The sequence below is a fragment of the Phascolarctos cinereus genome, unplaced genomic scaffold, assembly GCF_003287225.1.
Source record: "Phascolarctos cinereus isolate Bilbo 61053 unplaced genomic scaffold, phaCin_HiC Scaffold_9;HRSCAF=440, whole genome shotgun sequence".
NCBI classification, from domain to species: Eukaryota; Metazoa; Chordata; class Mammalia; order Diprotodontia; family Phascolarctidae; genus Phascolarctos; species Phascolarctos cinereus.
The window spans coordinates 192,898,393-192,917,044 of record NW_027556402.1 but is presented as its reverse complement, the minus strand read 5'-3'; the positions used below and the strand labels follow the sequence as shown (position 1 = coordinate 192,917,044).

Below are 18,652 nucleotides of genomic sequence, written 5' to 3'. Positions count from 1 at the left end.
TAAGTCACAGAAATGTTGAAGTGAGATTAAAGCAGATGAGATATTGGGAAGCACTTTGAAAAGTACAAAGCATAGGGAATATGTGAAGGATTATTGTAATTAGCCAGTCTTCTCACCAGACTACATCAAAGGATTTGAATTAGTTGTTCCAGCTTCCTTAGATGATCAGGGAAGAATCTGGTAAGGTGGTGTTTGCAACAACAATAATAATAATAATTTATATAATATATAATTTAAAATAATAATAAAAATAAAAAACAACAAAACTATTTTTAAAACCCAACAAAAAATTATGTTGAATATTTAACTTCTATGTGCAGCATACTGTTTTAGCTTTTGTAGAAAATAAAGAAATGTGACGATAACTTTATTTACATACAACTTTCGACAAGCTCTTTTTTTTTCCCCATGCACTTTGTGTACAATAGCTCATTTGGTCCTCAAAATAACCCTATAACATAGAGACTACAAAAGAGGAAAGTGGAGAGCTTCATTGAGCTTACATTACCTGGTAGGGGTCAGCTAGGTGGATAGAGTGCTGGGCCTGGAGTCATTTTCCTGATTTCGAATCTGATCTCAGATGCTTCCCTAGCTGTATGAACCTGGGTAAGTCACTTAACCCTGTTTGACTCAGTTTCCTCATCTGTAAAATGAGCTGGAGAAGGAAAAAAAAACTACTCCAGTATCTGTGCCAAGAAAACCCCAGATGGGGTCAAGAAGAGTCAGACACGAATTAATACAACAGAGCAACAACAAAGTCCTGCAGTAAATAGGTGTTAGAGGCAGTATATACATCTAGGGCTTCCAGACTCCAAGTCTAGCGTGCTACATACAATGCCATCCTCTCAGAGTAAGACATGGGCCCTTCTCTTAAGGATTTTTTAAGGTATTTTAGGAGCCTTTTTTTGGGGGGTGAAATACCCAAGCAGATAAAATCCGGTCAAATTTATGAAAAAAAAAAAAGGTGAGACACACATAAAATGAGACTAGACCAGACCTAAACAAGAGAGTAGTTGAAGGGTTAGCCAGGATAATGAAGGGTGTCTCAAGCAATCGTCTTCTGTGGCTGCTGTCCTTCCTCTCAATTTGGGCATTCAGATCTGTGTTGGACTTTTCTTATAGGGAAGATTTCATGGAGGAATAACTTCTGGGATAACTGATTTCAAGTATTCTGTCCCATTCATAGACATAAGAGTTGTCAGATCATGAGTCTTAATATTCTAGTTTGGAAAATATCATCATTACATGCAACAAAGTGCTTTAAGTGTTCAAAGAAAAGAGGGATTTTTCTGACAAGGGGAAAGGGAGGGAAAGGGTGGCATGGAGACAGATGAGTAAGAGATTGGATTTCTCACAACTTTGTGCAACTTTGAATTTTTTTTTTCCTGAATTTTTCCACCATGGTTAATTTTTCTCATAGGAAATTCCAACTTGTGAACATTTCAATGCACAAACCCAGTTCATTCTTAGAAAATAATTGTATTCCTTCCTCAACAAATTGCAGTAGAAAATGCTGATCCAGGACAGTGTAGGGTGGTAGAATGAGCACTAGATTCAGGGTCATATATATGGGTTCAAATCTAAACTCTACTACTTACTACCTGTGTGACCCTGGGCAACTCAACTCCCTTCTCCTCAATTTTCTCATCGGTAAGATAAGGTGGGTTAGACTAGTTATCTTTGGGTTTCCAAGTGAAAATGAGAATTGATTTGTAAAAAGCCCTCCAATTATTTTTCTTTAAACCTTCCATTGCCGAGATGGACCAATGGCTTGAGGAGCAGAGATTCTCATCCCATTGTGTGGTGGACAGCAGCCACAGAAGACAATTGCTCTAGACACCATACCCTAAGATCCATAGCTTTGCTTCTGGTCATGAATGAGTGATTCATGTATGCTGTTCCATACTGATGTCTTTTCAGACATCGTGTTGTAATTTCTTTTTGTCTTTTAATGAAATTCCTTCTTCAGTGGCCTTAAGAAACTGGTGAAGATCCAGAGGTCACAAAATTTTTATCCCTATCAAAGTGCTTAGTGGATCATAATATCTTGAGCTGTGAGCATGCAGATGGAAGCATCTTGAGGCATTTAGCCCCTTGTGCAAAACCTGGGATTTGTGAAATTCAGAAACATTTGTGAAATCCACAAGTATTTGAATTGGATTTCATCAGCCCCTGCAGGTGAAGAAATCTTGGGTTCTGAAAGTGCTGAAGTGAATACAAGAAATATAAGACTTACATGAAACCAAATTAGTAGCGATGTTCTTCCTTTGGGGCTGTTAAATACCCATCCAGAGGAGATAGCTATGATATTGGGATAAAAGGGTTTGTACAGAGTTTTGGAAGCTTTTAAAGAGTTGCTTGTCTTTTTCTGGTGTTTGTGAAATGTGCTGATGGTCTATGCAGAGGAAATTGAAGCAGAAGGCTTCTTCTCTGCCTGTCAAATTTCTTGACTGGAGTCAAGATAGATTATAAAGAACAAGTCAACCCCGCTCAGGTTTCTCTAGAGCCCTGGATTCTCTTCTGTCCCTCTTTCACATGTTACCTTGTATCATATTAGTGCTGCGTATGGAGTCAAATCGTATGGGTCCAAATTCTAGCCCTGAGGCATCTTGGGCAAAGCCAATTCACTTCTCTGGGGGCCTCAGTTTCCTCATTTGTAGAAAAGGGACATTGGCTTAGATAACCTCTATGGTGCCTTTCACCTCAAAATCTATATTCCAGAGTTATTGGGTACATATTTCATTTCCTTCAGTAGATGATAAACTTCTTAGATGTGCCAGGAGGGCAGAGCCTCTTTCCATCCCAGTTTCCTCATTGTCTAGGAGAGGAAACACTTAATGTTTGCTGAATTAAATTGACAACTGATTTAGCATGCAGCTTTGGTTGTAGCCACACTGAGTACTTCATGGTTAGCTGCCAAGAAAATACATCTTTGCAGCGAGGTCGCTAAGCAGCAGCGATAGCTCAGTATCTGAATTTTGGTCAACACTTCATTATTTCTTCATAGAAGAGCAGCTGGGCCAACTGAATGGCTGGGCATGCTGTCCTGTTCTCTTGTCAGACCTTGGATCCCATCCCATGTCCAGTCCAGTCCAAGCCAAATTAATGTAGCTGTGTCCATGGAGATCATGTTGCAAAACTACCCCCTCAGGCTCTTGCATTTCTTTTCTAACCGGGAAGAGCCAGGCTTTCACTCAGCATTGCAGACATGGCTCCAAAAAGAGAAAGAGAGAGGACTAGCCCATAAAATTTTTAACTGCTGGTAAAATACTGTTTATTCTTCAGTGTGAGGATCAGGGTGTTTTGTACCAGTAGTCTGAAAAAGTACACTGCTTCAGGTTGCATATTGTAGAGTAGGGGAAAAAGCATTCCCCTTAGGGGTCCAAAGACCTGAGTTCAAGTCCTTGCCCCTGCTACCTGCTAGCTAAGTGATCTTGAACAAATGACTTCTTTCTGGGCACAATTTCTTTCTCTGTAAAATGAGAGAGGTTGGGCAAGGTGAGCTGTCTTCCAGCTCTCTCCATGAATTAATTGATAACTGGGCATGGAGATAATATTTGTAAGGTGTTATATGAATGCTAACTGTTATTGCATGATAACATAACAATAAAAATAAATAACTTATAAAATTAACAATTAAATTATATAATATAATGTAATGATAATTATTACTAATGTAATTGTGCCATATTCATAAAATATATATTTTTATTTTCAGGTTATAAAAGAAGTCTACAACAATTGCAGTGGAACAGTAGATTCGGATGGGCCTTCCTCTAGTTCCCCAGTGCACAAGACAGAGCTAGAGAAGGTAATGGCATGAAAGATAAGACCAAGAATGTGGCTTCTGATTAGTTGACTCAAGCCACCTCTAATTCCTCTTGTAATGAACATATAAATCTATTGTCTTGCTTTATCTCCCCATTGGACCAAGAAAAACTATTCAATGATCTCTTTATAAACTCTGGAACCACATTCACTGGGATAACCTTGCCCAGGGAGGAGGAATGTCTCATCCTTTTGTTCATGCTTCCCTTTTCTACAAGAATGACTACTTATTGTTACCTCTTCAAGAGCCAGTCACATATTTTTGTAATACAAGTGTTATCATCTCTTCATTTCAGATTTTTAGGTTTACATTTTTTTTTAATGTTACATGGTCCTATATGGAGGATCCATGAAATAAATAAAACACACACACAAATGTGGACACAATGAGGGACAGCATGGTGTGGTAGAAATAATCCTGGGTTTGAAGACTGAGGGCTTAACTCTCTACTTCACTTTCTTTCTCTGATCCTCATCTGCAAAATCTCTTCTAATTCAGTGAATTTCAAAGGATGAGAAGGTGTAGAGGGCTTTATAGTCTGTTTTGAAAGATAGTCTGTAACCAGACATATGAAAAGACCGATCCATTGAAGTATCTAAGCATATCATCATGAATCAACGTAGTTTCCTAGTCCATCAGAGGTAGCCTGGGGTTGTGTAAAGAGCATTGGGCTTGGAGTCCCAAGGCTAAGGTTGTAGTTCCATTTCCTCTTCTTGTTAATTGAAGTCCAGTGCATCAAAAAAGTATTCATTGTTTACTATTTGTAAGGCTTTCCACCGGGCCCTGAGGATACGGAGAGAAAAGTAAACCCATTCTTGCTCCCAAGGGTCTTAGATTCTACAAACCATATTGATTTTATTTTTAGCCCTGATTTTATTCATTGACCTTTGGACAAGTTACTTGCTTTTTCAGAATCTTAGTTTTTCCTATCTCATTACATGGGGGTAATACCTATCTATTTCTAAAGTTGTTGTGAGATTCAAATGAGATAAAGGATATGAAAGCAATATATAATTTTTAAAGTGCTGCGTAAATGTGAGTTGTTACTGTTAAAGACCTTAACTTGAAAAGACCAAGATCTCCATTGCATCCTGAGCCATCTCCAATTGTCCTGATCCGTATCTGGCCACTGGACCCACATTATTCTGGAGGAGAAAGTGAAGCGGGTGACTGTACAGCCCTCTTATCTCACTTAAACTCAATTCACTTGCATGTCCTGGCATCGCCTCCCTGATGTCATGGACCTCTTTGAGAAAGAACAAATAGCAGTAGCAATTACCAAACACTGAAAATGTGCTTTTCAGAGAAGCAATTATTTGTATTTTTCCTCTCCCCCTCTACTATATTCTCTTTACTTATTGAAAGGTAAGACTATAGAAATAATGGGAAATGCTGAAACGAGCCAGTTGTTAACTCAAGGACCTTTCTTTACTCCCTTGGGTTGTAAAAGACAAGTCAAGTCAGCAAGCATTTATTAAGCACCTTGTTGTTCCAGGCACTACGGCAGGTTCCAGGGATAGCAAGAAAAGTGAAAAACAAAACCAAAACATTCCCTGGGGTTTTTCTCAGAATATTTCCTTTTCAGGGTTTACTTCTACTAACCTATGCATCAACTGGTCCTTGAATTCCCTGGAGATACATGATACACTTAATATTGGTGTTCTCTACCCCCATAGATTTGTTGTGAGGAAAAACTCACATTTTAAGACCTTCAACTAACATTTTTTTAAAAAACCTTAAAATGTTATGTAATTGTGAGTTATTTTTGCTATCATATCTATTTGACACATGTAGAAATTGAGGCTGAAGAGGTGAAGTTTCTTACACAGTTGGTTCCAACAGGGACTTGCTTGTAATTGTAAGTGGAACTGTTAGTAATTTTGCTTCCAGAAAGCATTTGCCTCATCGAATAGTGATGTGGGGAACATTAAGAGATGCTAATCAGTGTCACCAAAGGCAATGCAGATTTTGAGTGGAAGCATTTTTGGAGAGCAGATGACTTTCGCAGAACATATGAAAGACCAAACCTATGGAAGCATTTAGCAGAGTGAAGTAAATACTATAGCATCTGTTAGAATGACTGCAGGGTGGTAGTGCTTCTGTTTGATTTCCAGTGCTTTCACAGTGATGTAAGCATCTAGACTCTGTGTTCTTAGTTATCTCATTGTTAACTTTTGGGTGGATTAGGGCTTGTTCCCTTTTATTTCACATTCCAGAGCACTTTTAATTGATGCTAGACCCACCACAGAGCCAATATGACCACTACAGAAATGATCTCATCCTTTTGTCCATGCAGAAACTGTCCTCGGAGAGGCCAAGCTCAGATGGGGAGGGCGGTGCAGAAAATGGGATTACCATGTGCAACGGAAAAGAACAAGGTGAGTGGTGAGGAGGGTTCTCCATTGTTCAGATATTTGATAAAAATTCTGATTGTGTGAAATGTCTAAAGGCCAATTCGATCAACAACTTCAGTGATGTAGAAGCTAGGGGACTATCCTACCATTCAGCAGAGTGAAGGAAACCTCTTTTTGTAGATTTCAGGCCTAGCTATGATTAGTTCTCACCTTCTCAGACTTTCCCAATGTTTGAGTTTTATTTTATTTTATTTATTTAAGAACCCCAACAAAAGTTCTTAAGTGAAACACAATAAAAGACAATGTAGTGTAATAGGAAAAGCGATGTGTCTGGAGTTCTAAGCCCTCGGTTCAAATCTTGTTTCCTACCTGTTTATTACCCTCTTGGGCAAGTTATCTCATCTCTCAAGGAAACTTGAGTTCCAATCAGTGCTTAGCACAGCTCTTGGCACATAGTAAATACTTGATAAATGCTTGTTGGCTGACTGAAGAGATAAGATCTCTGATCATGGAGCAGTTTTTTCTTCATGTGACTCTACGTAAGTCATTTGGAGACAGTATCTATACTATATTAGTTTCATATGGAAACAGGATTCATTGGTTCTAAAAGGACATAGGTAGGACATCTCTCAGATCGTTTGAGATTCCCAGGAGACCCACCTGCTACACAGGGGTTGTTGTGAACAGCTGGAATCACTTGGAGGCTGACTGTGGGAGCATTATTATTTCCACCACTGGCCACAGTGATGCAGAGTATTCAGGGGAGTTAGCAGAAGAAACATCACTAGTGTACCATCAGACAGACTGTACTGGAGGAGGAGAGGCCAAGAGTTCTGGAAGGAGGGGTTCATGGCGGTGTCTATTTTGTTGAAGCCTCCTTGCAGTGAGTTATATAGAGAATGAGGGAGACAATATGACTATAAAACTGGATTTCAGATCCAGGCTTGTCTTGTCTTGGTTGGAATTTATTCCCATTCCTAGAGAAAGGGTATCTGGTGTCCTGCAACCAGGACATGACGTTGGGGGCCTTTGTCTTATTAGTGCATATTCTAATCAATTGAGATGATCATCAGTTCACCTCAGCAAACATTTATTAAGCTCCTACTACATACACAGCGCAAGGCTTGACCTTGAGAGAGACGCCAGCCTTGCCCTCGTAGGCCTCACATTCTAGAATGACATAGGTGAAATGCAATGGAAAATAAAACATGGTAAATGTCTTATAATGTAAGAAGGGAAGGTTATGCTGACTTGGTGGCCAGGAGGATCAGGAGGAGGACTTCTTGGAGAAAGTGGTATTTACCACAGGCAATAGAACCAAAGGGAGGTCAAAAACTTCCTTCCTGACTTGTTTCTTTTGCTTCTTCCCATTTTCTCCCTTGCATCATATTTATTCACCATATTCACTCTCTCCTTCCCACCACACTCTACCAGTTGGGATTTACAGCTTCTTGAAGCCATGATTGTCTTTTCCAATGTAGTGTTCTTAAGCAATAAGCATAATGCTTGACACATAGTAGGCACTTAATAAAAATGTATTTGATGGAATGGAATGGAATGCAGCTGAAGCCAGGACGAACCCAATGGAGATCCTCTTCATTCCTAAAACTCCTCATCCGGGAGGCCCACAGTGTGTGGATTGTGCTACATGTCTGGCCAGCTTGTGGTGGAGAGTGCCCTGGTCAAGGGCATGACCTCTGTTTTGATCACAAGCGGTTCTCCGCCCTTCCCTCCAGGGCGTAAATGATGGTTTTCTCCCAAGGAAGTTATTCAGGGAAAAGTGTTATCTCTGTCTTCCTCAGGGCATGTCATATATGATTAAAAACAGGAAAGCTATCTTTAAGTTTGGCTCTGTCAGGAAATAGCCTGCAGTCACCATGTAGTCTTTAAAAATGGGAGTTCTCTACTTTAAGTCTGTGGAGTATTTTGTTTCTCTTTGTTTCTTACTCCTTCTTCAAGTTTGGATATTTGGAAGTGAGTGCTACCTGCAGATAGCATGATAAATTAAAGCCAACTCATTTAAAAGTGCATCGAAAGCTCAGAGATCATTTCAATTTTTTAAGGGAAGTCAGTGGAAAGGGGGCTGGTCTTGCAGTCAAAAGAGATCTGTGTTTGAATGCCGCTTTAATCTTGCTACTGGTATATTCCAGTATAGTATAGTCAATTCATCTCTTTGAGTCCCTTGGTTTTCTTATCTGTAAAAAGAAAATAGTAATTATTTATACTCCCTGTCTCATGAAACTTTTGTGGGGAAGGCACTATGTGAACTTTATGGTGCAAAAAAAATGTGTCTTCTTATTTATTATTTAGGGCAAGTAATGTTTTTTAGATATTTGGTTCAAAGGTTTGGGTTTTTCACTGTCGTATGAAGATGTAAAGAGAGCTAGATTTGGGTCAATCAATGATTAGTGTTTATTAAGTATTATTAGCATTTATTAAGTGCTTATTATATGCCAGGCACTGGGGATTCAAATACAAGCTAAAAGAAAGACAGTCCCTGCCTTCCAGGAACTTACATTCTAACAGAGCAAGAAAACACGTAGAAGAGGCCTGAAAACACAGCAGAGGAAGGGTCTGGGGCCCTTGTTCAAAGTGGAGGTTCAAGGAAGTGCTCAAGAATTTGAGAAGGGGCCTGTAGGGGTGTAGTCAAGAGACAGCTGAGGAGATTCAAAAGGCCTGGGTTCTCATTCTGTGGTTAGTGTGATTTTGTGTAAATAATGCTGGATTTGCAGACAAAGGGAAGTTTTGAATACTGGTTTTGCCGTTTATTTATTATTGGTCAGGTCATTTAACCTCTGTAGGTCTCAGTTTCCTAATCTATAAATTAGTGCAGGTGGACTAGATGACACTAAATCCTTTATTGTTCTAAGTCTACGATGCTATGATCTTTGTACAGATGCACAGGCACGTGTAGATGTGGCCATTTGTCAGCATAGCTATTGAAGAGATTTCTGAATTGGATGGGAGGTAGTCCTCTCAAGTTCATTCTGTTTCTATTAGAATCTGTAAGTCCCTTTCTTCTCTGAGCCTTGATTTGCCCATCTATTAACTGACAGGTTGGACTACATGTTCTCTGAGGTTATTTTTTGCTGTTATTTGCTATGATTTTGTGGTGCTAGCTTCCCATGCTGTATATGGCCTTGTTCTTTTAGGCTCCTTCCATCTCTAACGTAGAACCCCATACTTTTCCTTTGTCAAATTGCGAGGTTCTATTAGCACCACCACCCAGGCTTATTTCACTGCTTCCTGAAATCCAGTTGCCCCTCCTGGTTTGGGACATTCCAGAACACATCTGTTTAAAGCCACAATGACTTGCTTTCCCTGAAGAATTCCTTTCCCCCGCCCTTTTTCTTTCAGGAGTGATGGATTCATTCCTTAAGTTTTGGCAAAGTTAATCAGTGTAATGCAAAAAGAACGAGCCTGGGTGTGCATCTCGTTAAAATTACTGTCTATGAAAGGAGAGAGGAGTCTGTCCGAGTGGAGAGACCCGAGGGGCAGAACTAAGGAACATGTCCACACCCACCATTTCACAGATCTATTACATGATAGTTTATTCAAGAAACTATTGGCAAAAGCATTGAATAAGTACTTTGGGTGATACTAACTCATTCCCCACCCATCCTGATAAAACAGTCCCTAAAGTTTAAAGGTACTCATTCAGTTTGTTCACATACTCCTGCTTAGGTTGTATGCAGCATGCAGAAATGCCAAATGTGTCCATTGTATAAAAGTTTAAAATTTGTTTTGTTTCTGTATCTGCTTTTCAGTAACCTACTCAGCCCAGGTTGCTTGTATCCACCGTTTGAGGAAACACGAGATTTTCTATCACGGGTGGTCAAGTAGAATAGACTGAGCATTCTCTGCTCTTTTCATTTTTATACATGTTTCCTTATCTATAAAATGAGTGGGTTGGGCTACATGATTCCCATGGTCCCTTCCAGCTCTAACATTCTAGGTAATTTCTTGCTTAAGTCCTATTCTAACTCCCACATTCTGTGGCTTTGTGGATTTATTTATTTTTTCCCCCAGACCTATGATTTCATTAGTTTAAGGAGCTCCTGGTGAGAAGACTCCTTCTAACAATGCAGATTTGGAACCGTCTTGTAGAAGCAAAACAGCTGCTTGAGATCACATAGTTACATATTTCATTGGTGAGACCTGAAAGAACCCAATTCTTCCTGACTTTCAGGCCATCTCTCTATCCACTATACTCTCATGAATTAACTTATAAGGGCTAAATTCTTTAAGAAATGAAATTTCCTAATATCTTTTTTTTTTTTTGCAATTTCACTGGTACTTGGAACTCTGACATCAGGCAACTTTGGGGCACTGAGAAGGGGGTGACTTACCCAGAGTTGCACAGCCACTAAATGCCTAAGGCAAGACTTTGAATAAAGTTTTTCCTGAGTTCCAGGCAAAGTCCCTATCCTTTCTTATTTTAATATTACTAACTATTTCTGTGTCACCTTTCTAAATTGGAAGTATGTCGTGATTTTTCTTCCAGTCCCTGCTGGTTTATTGGGGACTGGAGAAGATCAGAGATTTCTTGGGTTCCCTCCATAGGTTCAAGTCCCTGTCCCTCAAGAATTGCTTTTTTTTTCTTTTTAGGCAATTGGGATTAAGTGACTTACGCAGGATCACACAGGTAGTGTCAAGTATTTGGTCTGAGGCCTCATTTGAACTCAGGTCCTCCTGACTTCAGGGCTGGTACTCTATCCACTGAGCCACCTAGCTGCCCCTCAATAATTGCTTCTTCCTGAATTGCTGGGGATAAAAATAAATAAGTCACCTGGTGGTCGACCCTCTGGTAATGAGCCACTCCTAACATAGGCTAACAGGTTCTCTGTTGTTAGCATCGCCATCTGTCAGTAAGCTTTGGCATCGTGGTGATGAGGCCCAGGAGAAGGGACACCCTGAAAAGGACATCGGGTGTATCTTTACAGAGCGGTTTCTTTAAAAAATAAGTTATTTTCCATTGTGACTCATTTCTTAGGTCTAAAGAGTGTAATAACCCTGCCAGAAGGAGAAGATTTAGGTGAATGACATCATTTGTAAGGAAAGGAGAGGATATCTCTCTCTCATCTCTCTCTTTTTCTCGTCCTCTTATTTTCTCTCTCTTTCTTATTCTCTCATTCTTTGTCTCTGTCTCTCTCTCTATGTTCCTGTCTTTCCTTCCTCTCCTCTTCTCCCTCCCTCCTGTTTTTCTGGGTCCTGTAATTCCCTTGACCTAAAAGCTGTAGAAATTCTTCTTCATGCTTAGCTCAAGTCTAGTATGAGGTCATACTCTTGATATTCAAATGCAACCTCAGTTTAGGAAGGGTTCTGAGGAAGGTCATCCCCTGTTTCTTTGGAGTGTCATAGCTTAGTTAGGATGAACATGCAGGATACAGTTACCCCACCCACAGACCAGTACGTCAAATGGTAATCGAAGTGGAGATGAGCCTTTAGATGAAGCATTGTAAATAGATTTGGTGTTTTATTTTTGAAAAGGGGCCATTTGTTTGTTTTGCTGTGTATGCCTCCACAGTTCATGTTTTTAGTATTATCAGGCAGGTCTTTGATCTTACTTTTTTTTTTTTTTGAGAAAGCAGTGTAGGACTTGCTTATTTTGGAATGTGGTCAGCTTTCTCTGCTTTGTACAAGAAGCCAACAAAAGAACAACAACCAGTCAATGACAAATCACTTCAATTTCTTTGTGTAGAGGACATAGGGAAGTGGAAACTGAGACCACGAAGACAGAGATAACAAGGAGGGGGGAAGAAAGAGGGAGGGAGGGAGAGAGAGAAAGGAGAGGGAAAGGAGAGAGAGAGAGAGAGAGAGAGAGAGAGAGAGAGAGAGAGAGAGAGAGAGGGAGAGAGAGAGAGAGAGAGGAGAGACAAAAGAGAGGGAGGGAGAGAGAGAGACAAGAGGAGAGGGAGAGGAGAGGAGAGAGGGAGAAGGGGAGAGAGAGAGAGAGAGAGAGAGAGAGAGAGAGAGAGAGAGAGAGAGAGAGAGAGAGAGAAAGAGAGAGGAAAGAGAAAGAGAAAGAGGGAGAGAGAGAGAGAGAGAGAGAGAGAGAGAGAGAGAGAGAGAGAGAGAGAGAGAGAAAGAGAGAGAGAGAGAGAGAGAAGACAAAAGACAGGGAGGGAGAGAGAGAGAGAAGAGGAGAGAGAGAGAAGAGAGGGAGAGAGAGAGAGAGAGAGAGAGAGAGAGAGAGAGAGAGAGAGAGAGGAGAGACAAAAGAGTGGAAGGGAGGGAGAGAGAGAGAGAAGAGAAGAAGGAGAGGAGAAAGAGAGGAGAGACAAAAGAGAAGGAGGGAGGGAGAGAGAGAGAAGAGGAGAGACAAAAGAGAGGGAGAAAGGGAGAGAGAGAGAGAGAGAGAGAGAGAGAGGAGAGAGAGAGAAAGAGAGAAAGAGGGGAGAGGGAGGAGAGAGAGAGGAGAGAAGAGAGAGAGTGCAAGCACACAACTTGAAGATTGACTTGGCAGGCCTACAGCTTTTCTCACTTTTCTTCCCCCACCCCCACCCCCAACCCAGGCAGTTGGTGTTAAGTGACTTGCCCAGGGTCATACAGCTAGTAAATGTCAAGTCTGTGAAACCAGATTTGAACTCAGGTCCTCTTGATTGCAGGGCCAATGCTGTATCACCTAGCTGCCCTCTGGTCTAACTTTTCTTGCCACTGTTATTAAAAATGGTAGAGAATAGAAAGGAGGCCCTTAAAAATGGAGATTGAAAAGAATTAGGTAGAAAATAGGGAACGAAATACAGGCAATACCGGGAGAGGCCGGATGAGAGGAGGTACAATGTTGTGTAATATGTTAGAATCTGGAACAAAAATTTATAGGATCTGAGAATGATAATGAACTGGGGCCAGAAATGAAGAAGAAAGAAGGGGGTGGGCTTGCCTTTGGGAAATTGTGTAGTGCTTATAATGACCTCTAGCTTTTTCCTGAAACAAAAACTTATCTTTTTAGTATCAGAATTCTTCTGGTGTTGCTCTGTGACTGTGAGTCATAGAATACCATAGCCTCTGTAGGATTAAAAGCTGAGGGTCACCCAGAGGACAATGGGGAGGCATATGGCGGGTGTGGGTTGGCTGCCACATTATTACCAAGAGGGAACTGTTCAGGAGAAATTGCAGAAAGGATGTCATCAGAAACACATGTGGCGGAAAAAGGAGGTGGGTGGGTCCTATGGGAAGAGCCAGAGATGATTGATAGATGACTTCAGATCACTGATATCAACATAGGGTCAAGAGATTGAAAAGAAGTAACCCAGTATATTAGGAAGACATTGTATAGGAGAAAGAACCTTGGGTTATAATCAGAGGAACTGGGTTCAAATGCCCTTTCAACCACTTAATAATTTTGTGATCTTGGGCAAATCACTTTTCAGTCAATAAACATTGATGAAGTGTTGACTTTGTATCAGGCACTGGGCTAAGTGCTAGAGATACAAAGAAAAACAAAAACATGACCCCGGACCTCAAAGAGTATACATTCTAATGGGAAAGATAATTTGCAAACAATCAAAACAGTCGGATCAAAAATCTAGAGATGAAGATCATGGACCTAATTGATTCCTTCTTGAATCACTTGAGAAGCGTTTTCCTTCCCCCAGAAGCCTGAACTGATGTTCAGCATGATTTCTATATGTCATGGAAAGAGGACTGAATTTGGAATCAGCCACTTCTTAGTCATGCAAACACAAGCAAGTAATTTTTCTCAGTTTCTCATCTATGAAATGGGGATAGTACTTGCCCCGCCTCCTTCACAGAATTGCCACAATGATCAAATCACATAATGTGTGCAAAGAGCTTTGTAAACTATAAAACACAATGCAAATGCTAGCTGTTAAAATTATTATAATCATTTTAAGACTGAATTTGCTCTGTTTACCCTTACTTGCTAAGTCTGATATATTTTACAGGGAAGGGAGTGTAGCTCAGGGAGTTGATAATGATGGTAATGGCTCTGGACTCAGAGAACTGGATTCAAATCCTCCCTGTGACACTAGATGAGTGACCATGAGGATGTATTTTAACCTCCCTGAACCTCATTGTCCTCATTTGTAAAAAGATGGGATTCAGTGGAGTAGCTTCTAAGACAAAAGGACTTACCTTTTTGCGTCATGGCAGTCTGGGAAGGCCAGAACATGGGTTTTGTTTTTTAACTCTTACTCAAAGGAAATGCTAAATTTGAATTAGAGGTTAGTGAAAATAGAGATGTAATTGTTTTCTCAGCTAAGGATCCCCTGGAATCTATCTGTACACCTTGTGGAGCCTAGAATAATAACCTTTTCTAAGGTCTGTTCTATCTCTAGATATAAGATCCAATTGCTTTAATTTTTTTTCCCCAGTTGGCTGTTATTACAACATACTTATGGATTTTTTTCCCCTTTTTTTACAGTTAAGAGGAAAAAAAGTTCAAAGTCAGAAGCCAAGGGAACAGTGACAAAAGTCACTGGGAAAAAGATTACCAAGATCATTGGTCTAGGAAAGAAAAAGCCATCAACAGATGAACAGACCTCGTCGGCTGAGGAAGATGTGCCCACCTGTGGTAAGAGGGTGTTTTGTAAGATTTTAGATATGGGTTTATTTTCTCTCCTGTTCTGGAGGATGGCGTTTAACCTCCGATCCAGCATTTCTGTTAAGTACTTGGTTTTGGATTCACCTCATTTATAATTTGGGATAATTCTAATTAAGATATTGAACAGATTTGACCTTTGCACTATCAGTAAGATTTCTTGCAAGGTAGAGGCAAGGAACGAATGCATGGAGGATGGCCAATGCAAAGACACGAGGTGGGAGATGCCATGTGTGAGGAACCACAAGAAGGCATGTTTTGCTGGTCTCTAAATAGTTGAAATTTTGTCAATGAACCCTGTGGATTGCCAAGGGAAACTGAAGAGAGAACAGAGAACTGAGCCTTGGGGCATAGCCACATTTTGGAAGGAAGGAGAGAAAAATGGACACAGCAAAGGATTCTGAGAGGAAGCAGCTTATGAGATAGGGAAAAGGTCTGGACAAAAATATCCAGAAAATCAAGAGGGGGCTGTTTCGGGGAAAGCGGTGATCAGTGGCATTGAAAACTTCTAAGGTCAAGGAAGGATAAAGGAGATAAGACAATGAATTTGGCAAATAAGAGATGTTTGGTACTAAGTTTTGTTAGAATGGTGGTCATACAAGCCAAAATCTAAGATGTTAAGTGGCTAGTGAGGCAAGTGGAAAAAGTTTTGAGAATCTTCATGGTGAGAAGGAGCAGAGGAGGGGAATTCAGGAAGGTAATAGTCAAGGGTAAAATTGTTCTTATAATAAACTAACTCCTTTTGTGAAATAGTAGTATGAGAGGATCTTAGGAAATTTTGAGATGATGAGGGGTTGTTATAGAGAGAGAAGGCCTGGGTTCAAATCCTAACTGTTATTTACTACATATTCGTTGTTGGGCAAGCCTGGGCTTTCAGGTTCCTCATCTATAAAAGGAGGGGGGATTTACTAGGTGATTTCTTTTCCCTCTTCTCACTTGAAATCTTATGATCTTGCAGTTCAAGTATTGTCTTAGGTCCCTTCTCACTCTAATAGACTATGATTCTTTCATCATCCCATGGATTTTTAGTGGACCCAATTGGTAGGATACCAAAGCCTGGGATTCCAAGATGGAAGAGCAGATGGTGGGAGTGGCCAACTTAGGGATTGCTGTGTCAGACTTAGCAAGAGGTCAGGGCAGTAGGGGAGTTGAGATGGAAAGTCTCCACTTCCCACAGGGGGGAGTCAGGGAGTAAGAGCCTCCTGTATTTGGAAGGCTTGGCAATTAACCTTACTTAACTAATTCTAAATAAACAAAGCTTGGTTTCCATTTGTGAGCAGATAGTCAAATAAATGGTTTTGCAGAGTGTCTGTTGGAGGCACTGCTGATCACTGTAAATCAGTAGCCCTATAATTACCCATATGTATTTCTTTTAAAATGCATCATCAACATCTTTCAGATTTTGGTTCTCTTGAAATAATATCATTCTTGTATAAAATTTTTAAACTGTCACCTAATTTAGCATTCGGGGGAAGGGGGAGGGTGTAGGGACGAGGCAAACGCATCCTTTTGGATGTCGGTAAAAAAAAAGAAATGTTTTGTTTTTAAAAAGACCTATTTCTAGCCATAAGAACAGCTGTGAAGTATCAAGCAAAAGGGTGACCTCGATAGAGGCCCAGCAGACAGATCCTGCCAAACTGAGCCTGCTACAGCTGCTGCTTTGCTTCCCCACAGAGAGGAAATTCTGAACCAGTTGGGCTGATAGAAGACAGGCATACCAGAGATGAGAGGCCATGAGTTCGAAACCCAATTCTTCCATGAAATATGGTGGGAAGAGCTGGACATCTGTAGGTTTTCACTGGTAAAATGAATGTAAGAAAAACAGGGCTGGACCTCCCACTTAGAAGCCAGATCAGTGGGTGAGACTCATGAAAAAAGGGATTGTTAAGCGCTTTTAGTTACAGTATTGCAAAGTTAGAGAATCACAGAAGGGTAGAGCTAGAAGGGAAGTGAGAATAAGGAAAACAAAAAATGTCAGAGCTAGATGGGACCTGAGAATAGGAAGAACGGTGGAAACATAGCAAAGGATGGTATCCTATCAAAGAAAGTCAGAGCTGGAAGGGACCCAGAATCCCATCATTGGGAAGGACCTTAGAGCGCAGAATATTAGAACACAGAACATGGGATGTTACAGAAGAAGCTGATCTGAGAACCTAAGAAAGAGTTTAAGAACGTAACCTTAGAACATGGAATGGTAGAGCTAGAAAGAGACTTTCCAGACCAGATAGCCCATCATAAATGATTGACATGTAAAGAAATGAAACAGGACTGAGAATCAGTTATGGTCAGATGGCAGGCAAGTACTGCTTTTTAGGACTCATAGGGTACTCTATTTAAAGAATGACTGGGACTGGTCCCAGATGGAGCTGGCCTCAGCGATCTGAGGATTTCAGACCAAAAAATATACTCACAACTGACCTGCCTCACTGACTATGGTTCCTTGATGAACTTGGTACCAATAGAAGAACAATCTGAGATGTTATTATTAAGTGATTAGGCCAATTCTTTAACAGAGAGATTCAGACTTACCCTTTCAGATGATTTTGAGCACCTCCAAAATAGTTCACTTGGGGGGTGGACATAGGAAGCTACATTTCTTTCCATCATGCTTCCATTCATCAAAACTATTTTAAGATGCCTTTTGGGAAGTGATCATCTGAGCTCAGTTAACAACCACACCAGAAAGTACATCTTGACGTTTTATAGCCACACCCAAAATAAAATTCCCCAGTTATGTTATTCACCAGACCTGCCCTTTTGGCAGCTTTCAAAAGGCAAATCTTTCACCTCAGAGAGGATTGAAGTGCTCATTGCCTTCCTTGCACATAGCGTAGGGATAGAGACTATAATTTCACTGGTATAAGGAACTACTCAGTGAGGGCATTCCTTCTACCAAGGTAGGATTCACTCATAATAGGCGTTTAATAGAGGTTTATGGAATTTATTTGAATTAAGTTCATTCTTTCGATTAGCATTTATTAAGTGACTACTGTACAGTAGTAGCTCCAGTTACTGTGCTAAGCACTGAGGATACAAAGAAAGGCCATTGAAAATAATGTTCAGGGGCGGCTAGGTGGCGCAGTGGATAGAGCACCGGCCCTGGAGTCAGGAGGACCTGAGTTCAAATTTTATCTCAGACCAGACAGTTGACACTTACTAGCTGTGTGACCCTAGGCAAGTCACTTAACCACAATTGCCTTGCCAAAAAAAAAAAAAGGCAAAAAAAGGAAAATCATGTTCAACAGGTTTGTGACGTCAGTGTCCGTCCTCCTAGGGGTGCTCTGAAGGAGACAGACATCCTATACAGGTGGGAGATGTAACTACGGAGAAACAATATGTTCTCAGGGTCAGAAAGTCCTGAGCTCAGAGCCCACCTCTGACACTTACCTATGGGACTATGGACAAGTTGTTAACTTTTTTGATCCTTGTTTTCCTCATCTGTAAATGGGAGGTAAAAATACCTGTTCTTTCTCTCAGGACTGTTGTGAGGATTAGATTAGATAATATATGCATGAGAGGCAGCTTGGCTTATGTATGTACTTGTAACCCCAATATTGAGCATAGTGCCTGGCATACAGTAGGTGCTTAATAACTCCTTGTTGATTAATTAAAGTATGAGAGGCAGTGCGGTGAGAGGGTAAGAACAGGCCTCATAGGGAAGATCTCAGTTCATGTCTTACCTGGTACCTGTTGTCTGAGTGACCCTTAGCAAATCGCTTAATCGCCCTCCAAGACTATAACATGGGGTTTGAACACTAGGTACTCTTCAGACTCATCTGGATTATTGTATTCAGTTGGGAACACCCCATTTTAGGGAAAGTGTCAACAAAATGTGGAGTGCATCCAGTTTAGGGCTCTTGGGGTGATGAATCACCTAGGTGGTGCAGTAGATAGAGTGCTGGGCCT

The 18,652-nt window shown here is 40.6% G+C and overlaps 1 protein-coding gene and 1 long non-coding RNA gene across 4 annotated transcripts in view; one reads left to right on the top strand and one right to left on the bottom strand.

Annotated features, from left to right (window-relative positions):
* Positions 1-18,652, top strand: part of AFAP1 (actin filament associated protein 1) — a 251,402-nt gene that overhangs the window by 161,953 nt on the left and 70,797 nt on the right. For all 3 annotated transcript variants that reach the window (XM_020992125.2, XM_078148735.1, XM_020992127.2), the window contains exons 7-9: positions 3,719-3,811; positions 6,126-6,207; positions 14,570-14,719. In XM_020992125.2, coding sequence (XP_020847784.1) covers positions 3,719-3,811; positions 6,126-6,207; positions 14,570-14,719 — 325 coding nt within the window. The remainder of the gene's footprint in view (positions 1-3,718; positions 3,812-6,125; positions 6,208-14,569; positions 14,720-18,652) is intronic.
* Positions 8,227-17,408, bottom strand: LOC144455404 (uncharacterized). The gene is made up of 2 exons (XR_013484150.1): positions 17,276-17,408; positions 8,227-8,378 (listed from the first exon to the last, which is right to left on the bottom strand). It is a non-coding gene; the product is annotated as an uncharacterized LOC144455404 (long non-coding RNA).